Here is a 16204-nt window from a genome sequence, read left to right on the forward strand (position 1 = left end):
GATGTGGGCCTCTCAATGTCCTTTTATGCATACAAATTTAAAAAATAAATTATGTACCTTAAGTAAAAAAATAACACCTGTTTAGAGTTGACTTTGATTAGCAGTAAGTGGAACTGCACATACACATTAAATACACATATTTAATGTGTATTTTCTTTAGTGTTAAGCTGGTTACGGTGCCATCCGAGGGTGCGGACGCTGATAAACTACTGCAGCAACATTAGAGTCTGATGTTCTAATTACGCATGCCAGTATCCGATGATCAAACCAATAGCTATTAGTCTGATGTGGTAATAGCATTTCATAATAGCATTTATGATTGGAACATACTTGTGGTACTTTTCCAAGCTTTAGGCTCAGGTTTAACATAAATCCCATGAGGCCACACAGCAGACCTGTACCGTGATTTTCCATAAGTCGTTCTTACCTTTAGTGTTGAAAGGGACAAGATGGAGGTCAGGGAGGAAAGCTGTGGAATGTGAAGTACAAATCTATAATATAGAAATCCTTAAAGATTATAGTTGAAAATTTGAAGTGCAATTCAAGGAAAACTTAGATTAAGTAATATTTTGAATCAGATTTCTTAAACAACTAAGCTACTGTATATCTGTCGTTTTGCCCTGTTAACAGAAAAATTTATCAAGACCGATGGGTTTAAATAAAGACACATGCAACACGGAGCAAGCACAGTAGGTAGTCTACAATCTTTTATTAGGATTGTAGCTTCATGTAGTACATAAACAGCAGTAAAACAAGCCTGATTTAGACAAAAACTGACTATGATCAGTGAAAAAGTCTTCACACACCACAGTAATTATGAATATGTTTTGTAAAAATATGTTAAAAAGCAATTCCAAGAGGAACGAGCAAACAATACAAGCAGAGTGGCTTTCAGAAATATCAGTTTAACAAAAAGATGTCATCTCTAATATACTTTTAAAATCAGCAGCAACTATGAAACTGCAGTGACAACAGATTTTGTTTGGCGGAAGATGATTAACTTTGAACATCTAGAGTGACTTCCATTTTCCATAATTAAAGTAAAGTAAATAAATAATAAGAAGAACCACAATGAATAGGAACTCCTCTGATTTGGAAAAAACCCATTGGAGCCACGTGTGTCTGTTTTACCTTCAGTGAAAGCCTTCATTTGAATGGACTCATTCACGAGCTCATCAACACCGAAGACCTGCCTGCAGAAAACATTTTCACTATTCTAGCTCCTATTAAATATTGGGCAGTGCACATTTTTGCAACCAGGGACCAAGCTACTGATCAACAGCTCAGTCCTTGTTTCCAAAAGCTCAAAACGTGGATCTCAGGAAAATCTTGCGTATGGATTTGGCCCATTCAGTCCTACAAAAACAATAAGAAAGCATTAACAACGGTGCTTGTTAAAAAAAATGTTGGAAATCATAAATTCTGTTAGGGGAATCGGAGAAAAGAATTGACAATAACTCTTTGAAGACTTTGAATCAATGGGTCACAACAACATTTAATTTCCCCTTTGGGATCAATAAAGGATGTTTGAATGTGAATGTTGTTTGTAAGAATACCAATCTCTTTAAAAATCATCAGCATAATGAATTATCTTTAAATTTATTCCTTTCCCACATTACAATCTATCTACAGTACATATCAAGTGACTTTTCAGGAAGTATTCCACAAAAAAAGAAAAGTTTCCACTGTCCTACCATCTCAAACGTAAACGCCTGGAGTTTGTTAAAAGCCTTTTGAGCTTTCAACAGGAGACATGTTTTTTGGTCAGACTCAAGTTGAGCTTTTGCAACAAAGCTCCAGGTGGATTTGCCATGAAATAAATGAAAAATATGTGGAAAACTACAACATGTTTAATGTTAGTAGGGTGGAGGATTTGAGACGCCGTGGGCCTGTTTCTGTCCCAGCAACCTCGCTCCAGTTTTGCGCCTTATGCAAAACGTTTTAACAGCACAGCGATCCAAAAGACATGATCAAATTAAGACCAAGGTATTTGTCAGAAAAGCTCACCATATTTCTGCCTGATCTCCTGGTGTCTCTTGTTCATTTCTGCTCTCCTGTGAAGACAGAACATTTCTCCATGAGCCACAAAGGAATTCATGTCATTCCTCAGCCAGTCCAGAAATCACATGAGCATAAAACCAGTTTGGGCTGGTAACAGGATAGTTTTGCATTTTATCGCCTCATCTGCACTGGGCTGTGCAGGAAACCTGACACTGATAATGACTGGCCAACCAACAGCATGCAGCTGGCGCTACAAATATTTCTTCCTTAATACAGAAATCATTAAAAAAAGGTAAACTAGGGCTCAAATGTTTTGCAGAATATACACATATCCCACATGTATAATTGAATAGCCACAGAAGTAGAATATATATTTGAAAAAATATATTTAAAAAAGCCATTTTTGCTCTGTACATTCATAATAACTTCATAGTACAGTTGATACCTTCAGTTTTTAATAGGGTAAAATGACTATTTTTTTGTGCTTAATTGGGGTTTTATGTCATTAAGCAACACAAAGCAATGCATAAAAGTGAAGTTGGAGGACAAACAAATGGGTTTAACATTATTAATAACACTTTCGCATATGGCATGCATTTGTAGTCATCCCACTTTAGTCTGATGGCTGTAATAAAACCCATTGAAATGACTGCCATCGATTGCAAAATAGATTCTACTACTGTGAAAATTATTCAAACCAATGCGCAGTCTGTGGAGAATATTTGTACACGTGTGTGTTTATTCTCAATAATCCCGATCACGACTTCTACAAAAAGCTTATGGGACATCTTCAAGTTTTCCTTGAAGATGTTTCAACACGTATCCAGAAGTCTGTCGGGGACAAACGGGTCGTTATTTTAAATTTCACTGCGAAATCGAAGGAGGACGAGCCTCCACATGCTTAAAAAAACAGCAGCAAGCTGCTCCACTGTGAGCTTCCAGAAACTCGTCTTTCCTCAGTCATTGGAATTCATTTACAGTTCCTCACCTTTCCTCCTGCTTGGCTTTCGTCTTATTGGCCTGCCTCTGCATCTTGGCCTCAGATCGTTTGGATCTGACGCACAAAAACAAGATGAGTGTTGGACAAAAAATCATGCAAAAAAGCGCATCGTTTAAAGTCTCCACATCGGGACCGACACAAATAAACCACATGTGGAAGCAGAAACACTAAGACCCAAAACGGATCTGAAACAAATCTTCCACAAAACCCGACATGCAACTTTATACAGTACGCCACCTATTTCACTTTTATTTCACCCAGAGTCAAACTGCACACTTACCCAAAGTTCTCACACTTGCAGCAGCAGAACATGCAGACCATGATAGCAATGATGAGAACTGCTCCAAGCACAGACAGGGTGATTATCAGCGTCTGGAAATTCACTGCAGGAAGAATGAATCCGTTACAAATCCTCACTTTGGTGAATGAAACAATTGGATCCAATCAGGAATCAACAAATGTGGGGTACAAAGCTCTTTCTCAGAAATCAGATTAAATTCATTATTTTGAATGGATGTTTATGAAACAGTTCATGCAAATGCTGATGCTGTTTGTGTCTTCTTGTTTACTTGCTACCAATACTTGCATATAAGAATATTGAAAGTTATGGAAATAATTCATACTTAGCCTTTCCATTTTTCCCAAAGCACATAATCTAAAAATGTACTTTTATGGAAAGAAAACAATAAAGGATCTGCAAACTTATTCCCCTGTAGAGGACGAGTCTCACCAGATCACCTTGTAGGATATTGAAGGACAAAATCATCTTTATTGCACCACTTTGATGTTAAATTAGCTTTTAATAAGTTCCACCATTGTTTCATCTTCAAAAAAAACAAAACATGTTGGAATAATGACAACAGATTTGCTTTAAAACTTTGGGAACCACTAATCTGAATTTAGCATGTATCAGTTAAATTAAATCTTGGAGAGACCTCTGTTTGACGAGATCATTTAAAGAACATAAAAAACATGATCCTTCAACATCACCAACGTTTTCTCTCAAGCAATAAGCAAAATACCAGGGTTATATGTAATTTTTATTTATTTATTTTATGTGCATGAAATGCTAACCGATAAACTGTCAGTTTCCAGTGCAACTTCTGACGTCTGTTTTCAGTGCTGGGAAAATGCATTTGCCCTTTTACAGATTTCTTTATTCTGCTTTTTTTGGACTCACTTAAAAGTTTCAGATCATCTTACAAGATTTGATAGCAGACAAAATCAACCGAGTAAATACAGGAATTATTTTCAAGCTATTTCATTTAGAGATCCAAACCAACCTGGCTCTATGTGAAGCTGGAGGAAGAACAAATGGGTTTAACATTATTAAATGTTAAACGAAAACATTATTAAATGAAAAAAGTGATTCGCCTCCTTCAAATACTTACAATTCATTCAGTTTAATTCAACTACTTGTCCTTTAAAATAAAGAAATGAGTCAAATAGCATTGACCTTTGCAATGTTTCTTAAATTAGAATTTGAGTGTGGTATAAAAAAAATGCAAATACCTGCGAAGGGTATTTGCATTTATTTGCAAATACACATATATATAGCAATATATATAATATTGCTAGCAATATAGCACATTTTTACAGTACTATAGTCCACCTAAAGTATTTCTTTATGGAAAAAAAGCAACAAAAAAAATCATAATTGCAACCATTTCTAAAAAAAAATATTGCAATATTAAAATTCCAATTATTCAACAAGATTAACCATGTTTTTTAACATCTTATATTTGTAGCATACATAAGAAGAGTATATCTGCAGTGCGTAATGCAGCAAAATTATTTTTTAGATTTCTTAATGAAATTTTCTTTAATTATTTAGACTTGAAACTCAAATATATATATATATATATATATATATATATATATATATATATATATATATATATATATATATATATATATATATATATATATATTCCATGGTTTGCACACACCTATGAATTACCTTTTAACTTAACCTGTGAGTAGAAGCATGTGTGAATACTGTGCTTCACACAGGCACAGTGTGAAGCATATGCATGCTTACAGCAGCACGAGTTGCTACTGCAACTCACGCTGTTGCATAATGCAACGCTGTTTCCACCCTCATGGTTACTACCTACATGAACTCAGCAAAATTTCAGTACAGATAATAGGCTTTAAATTCCTTTCAAAGAAAAGAAAAAGAAACACCACATTAGCACTTTAGAGCAGCAATTGCTCTAAAATATCTGGAGCGTAACATGCACATTGCAAAGCATGACCTAACATAAGTTTGAATGTACATACATGTTGGCATTATGAAATAAATACAGATGCAAAGAGAAAAGTAGCATAAAAATGTATCTGATAGCCAAGGAGCGTCAAACAAGAGTGCAATTAAAACTTGTATGACCAAATCCTTGAATATTATGTTTCTATGTGAAATCTGATTCATCTGAAGTCAGATCTTTCATCCTGCTGAGGAAAACCCACCTCATTGTGCTCTTATCTAGATATGTGACGGGGTTTTCCACAAGATGACAGTCCGTAAATACTTCAATGACTTAAAGCGTCAGTCATAGCAACAAAGACAGCTTTACTCCAGGGGTACAATAAATGATTTCAAAGACAGACTTGAGAAAAATAATTTAATTCTTTAGAAAATAGAGTAGATAAATCATTGTGGAAATCAGCATTGGAAAATGATCCCATGCATATTGATTCTTCTTATTTTAACACCATCCAACCTCACATTTTAGTATGTCAGCTTAGGTTAAGGGTTAGGGGTAGGGGTAGGGTTAACCCTAACCCACTCAACACAGGAACTGGAAGACATTTTAAATGTCCAAAATAAAACACGACATCCAACAATAAGTAAAAAGGAAAATAGAAATTACACTCAGCCAAAACCATAAATAACATAGATTATGAAGTTTCTGTAAACTTCATAATCAAACAAATATGAATCATCAGAATGGGAATCATCAAGCACATTTTAATTTATCATGCAACTAACTGATTAATTTCTTATTGCGACAAGATTAGTTATAGTATGATCAATCAAAAATGAAATGGTAATTCCTATGAGAAGAGCCATTTTGTACAATCTATCAGTGCAGACATTACAGAAAAAAACAGTGGAAGTAATCTTACCATTTTTGATTCACCAAACCAAACAAGTATTGAAACTGCAGATCAGTTCCTTAATTTAAATGAGTTCTTTCCAGAAAAATAAACCAGTTATAAAAACATGATCTGTGCATGTGTGTGTGTGTGTTTCTTACTCCAGCAGAGCCCCCAGCGGGCGTCATTTAGCGGGCAGAGTGAATGAGGTGGAAGGATGGTCCCCACCGGATACGTTACACATGACTTTGTCGTGGTGCACCACAGGCACTGCAAAAACACACACGGAATAAAGAGAGATCCCTGTGCTCAAACAAACAAAACAAATCTGAAACTATTCAGGTCAGTTGCATGTCGAGCCACATGGCAAACACACACCGAGAGTGGGAGGGGAAAACTGGGAACGGATCAGTTACTCTTCAAACCAGTCCAACAGGTTTGAAGATGGAAGACGAGCCACCAACTAAAGCGCCTCTCTGCCTTGGATACATTTATCGCTCAGCCGTGTGCAAACACAGTGCAGAGCAAGTATGAGATTATCTGGCCTGAAATCTGGACTCACCGTCACATTTTTCAGACAGTCGTCGCAGCTTGTTCCATTTTTTGTCTCACACACTGTTGAGAAAGAAAAAATATATATATGTGGTTTAATTTGTGAGAGAAAAAAAAAACAGGATTTGTTTGTAATGGTGAAACCATTCTGAGGAATAGTGGGGACACCCAACCGGCTCTGATATTACACTGATTAGCTGAAAAGTCTTGAGGGGGATTAAATGAGGCCTGTGAGTATTCTCAGGGTGGTTTTTATAACTACTGCTAATCTTCCTGGGACATTTTATATGGAGACTTCAGAGTAAACAGGCAGGCTTTGTGAAGTCATGCATCAGTAAAAACCAAGGACTTAAAGGCCTCTGCATGCTACAGCTAGTCTGTTTACTGAGATCAATATGTATCCAGAAGCTTGACAGAAAGCTGAAATTATTTATTGCCAAAAAGAGACAGAAAGGTTAATTGAGACATAAAAACAAAATTACTGTTTTGCTTATGTCAAAGTAAAGAAGAGGAAAAGAGATCGACTTTGATTTTTATTTTCCTAGTTTTGTTCAGATAACTGAGCCTGTAACATTTATTTTACCAAAACTGATAGCAGTTTGCTTTAACTATTCCCAAAGTTAAAAAAAAAAAAGTAATTTAAAAACAAAATTACTGAGCAAATGTCAATTCGAGGGAGAGTTTTATAAAAGATTTTAAGTACAAAATATATATATTATAATTAAATTGAATAACGCATCTGAATTTATCGCATGTTTTTAAATTATCAGACTCTTGTCTCAGTTCCTACCGTGTTTAGGTGCAGACTCGGCCAGAACTGTTGCCAAACCAGAGACAAGAAGGAGAGCAGGGAGGAAAATCCGTAAACACTTCATCGTCCAAACGCTTCGACGACGCAGGTTATCCGCACTTTTCTTTCTCGTCTTCCTCTTCCTCTTCTTCTTCTTCTCTATGTGAGCTTTATGTCTTAAAGGATGTTAGACTCATGAAAGTTTAGGAAGTGTTTTGACAGCTCCTGGTAGACAGGAGAAACTCGAAGAGCGAAGTTACCGAGAAGGAAACGCAACAACACTGACGCACGCCCGTGACGCAGCGCAGACAAAAGGAAGGGAAGGTGGAGTGTTTGTTTCGAAATACATTGAAGGTTTTTCATGTTCAAAGTATATCTATAAAAATAATAATAATAATAATTAGCATGACTAATTATCAATGCTAGCTGAAAATAATACTGCATTCGACAATATTTTCTGTGAAACAGCAACAAAAAATAGAGCGTAATTATCGAGGGGAGTGAAGAGAATATATTTTTAACAATTAAAAAACATCATTCGGTCTGCATTTTCATTCATCCCCTTTAACTCTGATTCCTCTAAATAAAAAACAGTACTGTTGTCTTCACTTATTCTATAGTATTTTATTTTTTAGTATTTTATAGTATTTTAATCTCAGCATAAATCAAATGTTCTTCTCTCAATGCCTTAGAGATTTGCCAGAGAACATTAGTGAGCAAACACCATGAAGACCAAGGAGCACAGGACAAGTTTTTACTCTGCTAATCCGGAATAAACTTCCAGAAAACTGCAAAGCTGCTAAAACACTGAGTTACTTTAAATCAAGGATAAAAATCTCATTAATGTTGCCATTGATTAATAACAAGTGAATATAGATTAGTACTAGTCAGGATTACAACATTTTATTCATTCGTTTTAGATTACCACTCTTATGTTTATTTGTTGTTATGTTTGTTGGTTGTGTTTTGGTTTTCAATGCTACACAAATCGTTTGACTTGGCTAAACTTTACTTAATAGCTGTGTCTCGCTGGGCTTAATGAAGACGTGCAAGAAGAAAGCCATTTTTAAGAAAATTGTCCGACTTGTCTCAAGCTATGTATGAAGTAGTACAGCAAATGTGTGTAAGAAGGGAATCGATTCTGAATGAACCAAAATTGAACTTTTTTAGGCTATGGTGGTGTCAGCATCTCATCATGCTGCGGATGCTTTTCTTCAGCCAGGAAAAGCCAGCCGTTCAGACCTGACGAGATGATGGTAGAAGCTTAAAACAGGTAAATCCTGAAAACTTGTAAAAGACTGTAAAAAAAAAAAAAACCTGAGAGGAAGCTGAAAATTACCGTTACTATGGGCAGACATGCAGTGAGATGGTTCAGATCAGAGCATGTTTTAGAATGGCCCAGTCAAAGTCAGGACCCATGGTAAATCCAATTGCGAATCTGAACTTTAAAAAAAAAGTGTTTACACAAACAAGACATTTGATCTCACTTAGTTTTAGCCATTTTTGTAAAGGAGATTATCAGACATTTTAGTTTGTTACCTTGAAAGTTGATGGAGACAAACTCCAAAATGTTTGAAGCAACAAAGAGCAATTTTGTTGTACAAATGGATGCTACATTTTTAGGTTTGTATTGTAAAAAAGAAAAAAGCATGTACTATTTTCTTCTTCACTATAATGAACAACTTTCTGCTGGTCTATCTCTTAGGATCCCAATGAAGTACTCTCAGATTGGTGATTATTATTTGTCAAAAGTGAATAGACATGACTATTTTTGCATTGCATTATACAGGAAATGAAAATTTAATTAAACAAGAATACATTCCTTCAAATCTAATCAGGAATAAGGCAAGGTTACAGCGTGAGATGTTGTGTGTGATGTGTAATATCGAGTTTGTTTAATCTGCAGAGTGAAAAAAATCGGAAACTTCTTCCTCTTTTTCTTGTTTACGAAGTGCACAAATGAGACATTAACAAATCGCAGTTTCCAATAATTTATTAAAGCATAATTTTGTAAAGCCATTTACAAATAAAAAAAGAAACAACACACACATCTCTCTCTTCCTCGTTTTTTTTCCCCAACAAGCACAATGATTCACTATGTAACGATGATAACAAGCGGAACAGGATGACTGGCTCAGCTCTGGCCGCCTGCGGCTGATAACAGGAGCCCTTGATGAAGTTGCCCTTGAAGATAGATTTGTGATCAGATACTGTCGACTTTTAATTTCAAATTCCATTTTTTTCCCACAAGCTGATCTCATTTCAGAAGCTGCAGGGTGAATTTCTCACACTAAACCAGCAATGCGAGCAACACAGATCCCCCTCCAGGTTGCTCTGTAATTATGGCTTATGAAATGATCACACTTTTGAGCATATTTTAGCCTGAGTCACTTGAAACTAGTGAGAAGATTCTGATTATTATTATTATTATTATATCTGGTTCTTAGAGGAAGGTTTTTTTTTTCAGATAATTTAATGCCACATTTAAAACTGCCTATTTTAGTGTTGATTACATTATTCAACAAAACAGAAAAACATCTTTGTGGGTGTTCTAACTGGGTATGATTGGAAGTCTTAAATTTCCTATGTTACTGTTTTCCATCTTTGTAACAACACTGGTCATTGTTGCACTTAAGAAAACAAATATATCCAATTTCTTCATCTTCTAATCTGCCAATAGCTTGTGTGAAAAGCCCAAAAATTAAATGCATTTGGAGTCAAAATTCTCATTGCCCCTGAACGTTGGGTAAAATATGTTTTAAATAAAACGCACCAAACAGTTTCACCATGTTTTAGCAATAGAAAAAATTCTTAGTTTTAGCTCTTTGGAGTTCATACAAGTCAGTGATGCTGCCACCTAGCTGTAGTTCACTTAACAGACCCGTTCCACAACTTCTTAGAACAAAAGCACGAGTATGCAACATGTTCGGCTCACCTGCTGCGCTCCGTGGCGGTTTTTTTTGCATGAATAGCTCCCTAGGCAAACCCTTTCTTCTTTCACCTCCAAAGCCAATCAAAAGTCATGTAAAACTGGTGAATATAAATCCTCCCCGGAAACCAGAAACCAACACTGGTAACTCTTACTGGTAATATTCTAAAGACTCAGGATGTTTTCAGTTCCCTCCAAACAGACATTGAAATACATACAATACATAGAGTAATAAATAAGCTCCATACCTTCCCATTACGATCCCATGCTTTTTTTCCCCTTATGCAAACTCACAATTACAACACCATTCCTTGCAAAAAAAAGTGGTCATATAAATACATCTTATTTTTAAAGAATACACTCATTACAACACCTTCTCTTTTGTCTTTTCCATTTCCCAGCAGTCTGCTTTAACACTCACCCACACAGCAGCAATCCAGATATCACATTTAAGGACAGATAATATAGAAGGCTTATACAATAATAATAATATTATATTGACAACAAAGTGTCAAGTTGAAATGTTCAGAGCGGAAACACAAATTGGAGCTTGCACACATGCATTTTTAATAAATTAGAATATCAGCAAAAAGATAAGTTAGTGGATTAATTAAATTCAATTAGTGGAAATCATGTATAGAAATTTATCACACAAAGATATATTTCAAGTGGAATTGTGACAGCTTAAAATTCAGATTCTCAGTAATTTGAATATTACATAAGACCAGTAAAAACAAATTTTAACAGAGGAATGTTATGTGATGATGACTTACACTGTCATGATTAATTTTGTGGTAAGTCATACAGGAGCGTTGCTAAAGAAGCTGGCTCTTCACAAAGTGCTTTTCACTTCATACTAATGAAAAGTTGAGTGGAAGGAAAAAAGGTGAGCAAGCGAGAAACTGAATTTGTCAAGTTTTTCTAAGCTGCAAAGCATGATAGCAAAAACAAAATCCTTTTGGCTGTATTCTAATTTACTCACTTATTGATGCATGTGTCCTGAGCTCCTCAGTTAAAAACAAAAAATAGAAAGAAAAACATCTGATTAAGCACATAAGACCATAGAGTATTTTATGGTTCAAGGTAAAGTGGGAGAGTGACTCCTGCAAACGACAACAACGGTAGACTTGTCAATAACTGAAGACATGAACCTGGATAGCAGCCAGACGCAGCATAGCCCGTGTTTCTGCTCATTTTTACTTTTCAGTGAGTCACAGCCAGTGAATGGTGCACATCATAGGCATCATACTCCTCAGACATACAGTGGTCACTCTTAACGTACATTTTTCTGCATGTATTTTACATGACAGGCATCACATTGTGTTAGGTATGGCATCTCTAGGCTTTACAGTGCAGTAGCCACCAAAAGGAAAATCAAATCCACTTTGCAGTATGTGTGTGATTCATACAAAATGATACATTTGTTTCATTTGTGTGTACATAGTTGTGACTATACAGGTCTATGCAGGCTGTGTTATATCTTCACATAAATAGATATTAGTCTTTTTGCAGAGCCAAATGTACATAAACTCTGCACTCACACCTAAAGTCAGGTAAGCTTCCACAGAACCACCTTGAATCTTTTCATGAGACTCACAAACACTTCCTGTTGCTGTGTTTTCCTCATGGCCACATGGTGGCACTAACGAGTGAGCACGCGGGCGAACACAATGTGGGACAGGGAGGCGTGGGACTCCCAGAATAATAATAATTTTTTTCAGTTCTTTCACTCAAAGGTAACACTGCTGACGTTAAAGATAAACGACTGGAAACAACACCAAAAAAGCAAGCAAGAAGAAGAAGAAGAGTAAAACCGTAGACAACAGAAAAAAGATGCCATAAGAGTAAAGAAACATAAAAAGAAAGAGAGAGAGAGATTAAAAATCGGAGGAATGAGGGTCAAAGAAAGAAAGGGTGTGGTTTACTTCTTGTTTGGCAGTGCGCAGAGAGAACGGAGAGACCAAAACTGGGTGGCTAATTTGTGCTTGTTATTGTTCTTTTTCTCTCTTTTTTTGCCTGGAAAGGGAACAACAGAGCAGTGTGTGATGTGCTTGAACATCTACAGTACATGCATTATTACAGCTGGGGTGGTGTATGTTTTAGGTGAAAGTCCAAAACCACTAGTTATTTTGTCTGCCATGCTCGTTTTAATCTCAAGTAGGACTCAGGTCCCATTTTCCATGTCTCCCAAATTCATTTAAGTTAACTCAACCTGTCGGATTTGCTGGCTGCTGCAACTGCCTTCAACAAGACCCAAACACTAAAAGAAGGCCAAAGAAGGAGCCTGCTGCTGCTGGATGGACAAACCGAGGAGTGGCTTGATGATCACCTGGCCCAGGAACTGGCCACGCTCGTCACGGACATGATGCTGCAACGCTTCTTCACCATCATGTTGATGTAGGCCTTCATGATCTTGGTGACCTCTCCAACCTGCAGAGGGAAAACACGTGTTGGACCATGACATCGTCCTACCGACAACGGCGGTTTTTGATATGAACTATGTGGCGTTCTGCCAGGGCAACACAGCATAAGGGGCAGCATACAGCAAAATAACAAAAAGTCTTAGTTGCATGTTCAATCCAGGAACATCTCTCAACCAATCAATCGAGGGATTGTTCATGCATTCTATTTATTTTTATTTTTGTCAGTAAGACGACTGACCTGTTTTCTAACCAACCATAACTCAAAATCTGAAGTGTTTAGATTCAGCTGGGTCAGTTTTGTCTATCTGAATTATTGTTAACATTTCTGGGGGGTTCTCAATGTTTCTAACAGGTTACTTTGTACAGCAGAAGAAGGTTTACAGTTTACTTGAATAACCCAACATTGATTTTCTGTCTGTCTTGTCTAAATGAGATGGGCTTGTGTTCAGCAACGGAAGCACAAAAGGTGTAAGAAGGCATAAAAAGAAACTATTTTAGGAAGTATACTGACAGCGTATTAATACAGACTGTAGTTTCTGGTGTTGCATAAGTACCAGAAGGCTACATTTGTGAATGCAACTGGAGCTGTATGCAGTATTATAGATTTGCTTCATCTTGATATAAAAAGCACCACATTATTTGTTGACGGTATGCTATTTTAGTGCTCATCGTTACACAACAGTAAGTCTGGTGATTGTATAACTCATCATCAGTCAAACGATACATGCAGGAAAACTGAAGAAACTCAGTGAAGTCTCACCTGTGGAGTCTCGAAGTACATCTCCCTCTCATCTACGATGATCTTATAGGTGCAGGGCTGTGAAGCTCCAAAGAAGGTTATGTGCTCGTACTGGAACGTCTCCAGTGGTTTCGGTTCACCTCGCTTATACACAGAAACATTGTCGACACTCACACCCAGCCACAGATCATGAGGGAACCCTCCTTCTTTACACTGCCAAGAGAAGACATTTTGTTTCATTTTTTTAATATCACTCTCCCGACCATGACATCCATCCAGGGGTGGAAATTAGCACCCGCCACTGGCCAAATGCGGGTAAAAGTATGAAGTGGCGTGTAACTTGGAGCAACACACTGTGGCGGGTTGACAATTTGAACAGAAAAAAGAAGCTGCATTCAGATTCTGTGCAGGGGAGGACTGATCGTCTGGAGTCCAGACTGATGTGCATAATGTCCATATCTGGCGGCCCTACGCTGTCATAATTTAACAAAAAAATCTATTAAATATAATTTTTATCGATCGTGACAGTCCATTGGTTGATTTTATTGACAGACATTGGGCTTATCTAATCAAATCCCTTGGTTCTCCTTGGCCCTCCCCTCCCCTCTAAGTTTATAAATAGCGCCAATTCAGCTATCCGGAGTACGAGAAAATGAGCGGATACGAGACGGGGCGGGTCAGAAAAACTACGACAAAAGCTAAAAAGCGCATAAGCCCATTCAGAAAAAATGTCAAACTAACCGATATGTTAATTGCCACACTAACTTTGACCGTTGGAGGAGATTCAGTAGCGGAGAAGAAGAGGAAATGAGCAATTCAGGGCTTTATTATCGTCGGAGGAGGATGATGATGATGAGAGAGACGTGACCAGGAGGAAGAGTTCAGGTTAGCTGCTGCTGCCCGGTAAGAAGGAGTGAAAATGTTCATAAAGAAAAAGTTTCATGCAGACAGGAAGGCAGGTGTGTGTGAAGGGAAAGCTAACACTAAGGTCCAGGTAGTCACCAAAACTCTTTCTCCACCAGCCACAGAGGCCGGTGGAGAAAATTTTTAATTTCCACCCCTGCATCCATCATCCTTGTTATTTCTCACCTCCACGTCGAAGAGAGTGGAGCCGTATCCGGGCCACTCCTTGATGATGCTCATGTACTTGAGCATGGCCTGGTGCTGTGGCATGCCCTGCAGACGGGTCCACTTCTCCAGGATGCTGGTGCGTGTTGCAGATGTCTCCTCCTTCACCCACATCTCCAGCCTCTGCTCCCCTTCCACCTGAAACATCGAATGGATCTCTGTCAAACAGTCAGCAAACGGGTGCGACTGGCAGGAAAGTGAACTTAAGAGGCCGCAGTCGGAGAAGCCTGGATTAGTACGATTAACACTTTTGCCTTTTTTTCCCCCCCATTGTTGTTAACGCAGATTAAGGATTGCGGAGGCGTACCTTCTGCTTCTTCAGTGAACCCGTTTTGTTTTTCCTGAGGGAGGAATCCCTGAAGGTGGGAGTCTTTCGTTTCTCCGTGCTGGCCCCGGTCCCGCCCTGTCCTCCGACGGCCCCGATCACGTCTCCGATTCCTCCGCTGCCTCTCGACCCGGCTCCGCCTGCCGCTCCCACGCCCGGTTTGGTGGACTGCAAGATGCGATTCCGAAGGCGTCCGATCGGATAGACGCTTCCCAGGCTCCATCCAGCCCGACCCGCCCCGTCGCCATGGAGATACTGGAGACGTAAAGCCGCCAGGTGCTGCAAAGTCTCCTCCGAGGCAGGGAAGTGGCCGCTAATTAATGATTCATGAGCCTGGAAGAGAAAAACAGGATTATTTCCCAATAATATTCTAAATTTAAACCAAACTTTATTCTTTTTTCCAACAAGCTGATTTTCACTGTGTAAAATGTAAGACTACATTAACACAAGTTAATACAACTTGTTCCCATGTAATGCCAAGTAGACGTCATTTAGATTACGGCGGATATTTCAGGATGAAAGGAAAAACCTCCTGATTTACTAAAACACTTTAACAATTTGCATATCCACTAAACTGATTTCTTTCATCTTTGCGCTGCTGAGGCACCATCTGAACTTGTCTGATTAACATTTCTGTTAAGTTATTGTGCGTAGATTTTTAAAATGCTAAAGAAGTCAATGATTTTTACCAGAAGGAATAAAATACCCACAGTGTCTTGCAAAACTATTCATAAGATCAAAATTTTACTATCTGGCCTACGCATAGAGAACTCTGTGGAGCGGAAAACAAATACCACAACCTCCAGCTAAGAAATGTGGTGGTGGCAGAATCATGCTGTGGAAACGCTTTCTTAACAGTGTCAGGGAAGATTGTCAGAGCTGATTGTGAAAGTGTAAAAAAGGCTTGAGGACTTATTGCTTTTGCCAGGCGTAGTCGTTTTTCACAACAAATAGAATGTCTTTAGTTATTTGCATAATTTTAGATGAAATCACACCTGTTCAAACATGAATGCAAACTCCACACCCTCCTTGGGCATGCTCTCTACATCCAGGAAGCAGTACAGCTTGAAGTACAGTTTCCACTCTCCCTCCTCCTCATCCTCTTCACTGCCTGCCAGTCTGAACACACACACACGCCCACACACACACGCACACCCCACACAAAAATAGAAACATCAGCTCATTGCACAAAATCAGTGTACAATCCTAACAGGCCTC

At 38.0% G+C, this 16204-nt stretch overlaps 2 protein-coding genes across 3 annotated transcripts in view; both read right to left on the bottom strand.

Moving 5' to 3' along the window:
- Window positions 1–1297: 1297 nt before the first annotated feature.
- On the bottom strand, window positions 1298–7568 carry pttg1ipa (PTTG1 interacting protein a). The gene is made up of 7 exons (XM_032547480.1): window positions 7443–7568; window positions 6663–6715; window positions 6262–6370; window positions 3282–3384; window positions 2990–3055; window positions 2008–2054; window positions 1298–1356 (listed from the first exon to the last, which is right to left on the bottom strand). Exons 1-7 carry the CDS (start codon window positions 7525–7527, stop codon window positions 1319–1321), a joined length of 501 nt encoding a protein of 166 aa, XP_032403371.1. The 5' UTR covers window positions 7528–7568; the 3' UTR covers window positions 1298–1318.
- A 1852-nt stretch (window positions 7569–9420) lies between these two features.
- myo10l1 (myosin X, like 1) overlaps window positions 9421–16204 on the bottom strand; it is a 52647-nt gene continuing 45863 nt past the window's right edge. For both annotated transcript variants that reach the window (XM_032547244.1, XM_032547243.1), the window contains exons 39-43: window positions 15982–16105; window positions 14969–15319; window positions 14623–14799; window positions 13555–13746; window positions 9421–12801 (exon numbers count right to left, since the gene is read on the bottom strand). In XM_032547244.1, the coding sequence (XP_032403135.1) occupies window positions 12697–12801; window positions 13555–13746; window positions 14623–14799; window positions 14969–15319; window positions 15982–16105 (949 nt within the window). In that variant the 3' untranslated portion in view covers window positions 9421–12696. The remainder of the gene's footprint in view (window positions 12802–13554; window positions 13747–14622; window positions 14800–14968; window positions 15320–15981; window positions 16106–16204) is intronic.

This window comes from Xiphophorus hellerii, chromosome 19, assembly GCF_003331165.1.
Source record: "Xiphophorus hellerii strain 12219 chromosome 19, Xiphophorus_hellerii-4.1, whole genome shotgun sequence".
NCBI lineage: Eukaryota > Metazoa > Chordata > Actinopteri > Cyprinodontiformes > Poeciliidae > Xiphophorus > Xiphophorus hellerii.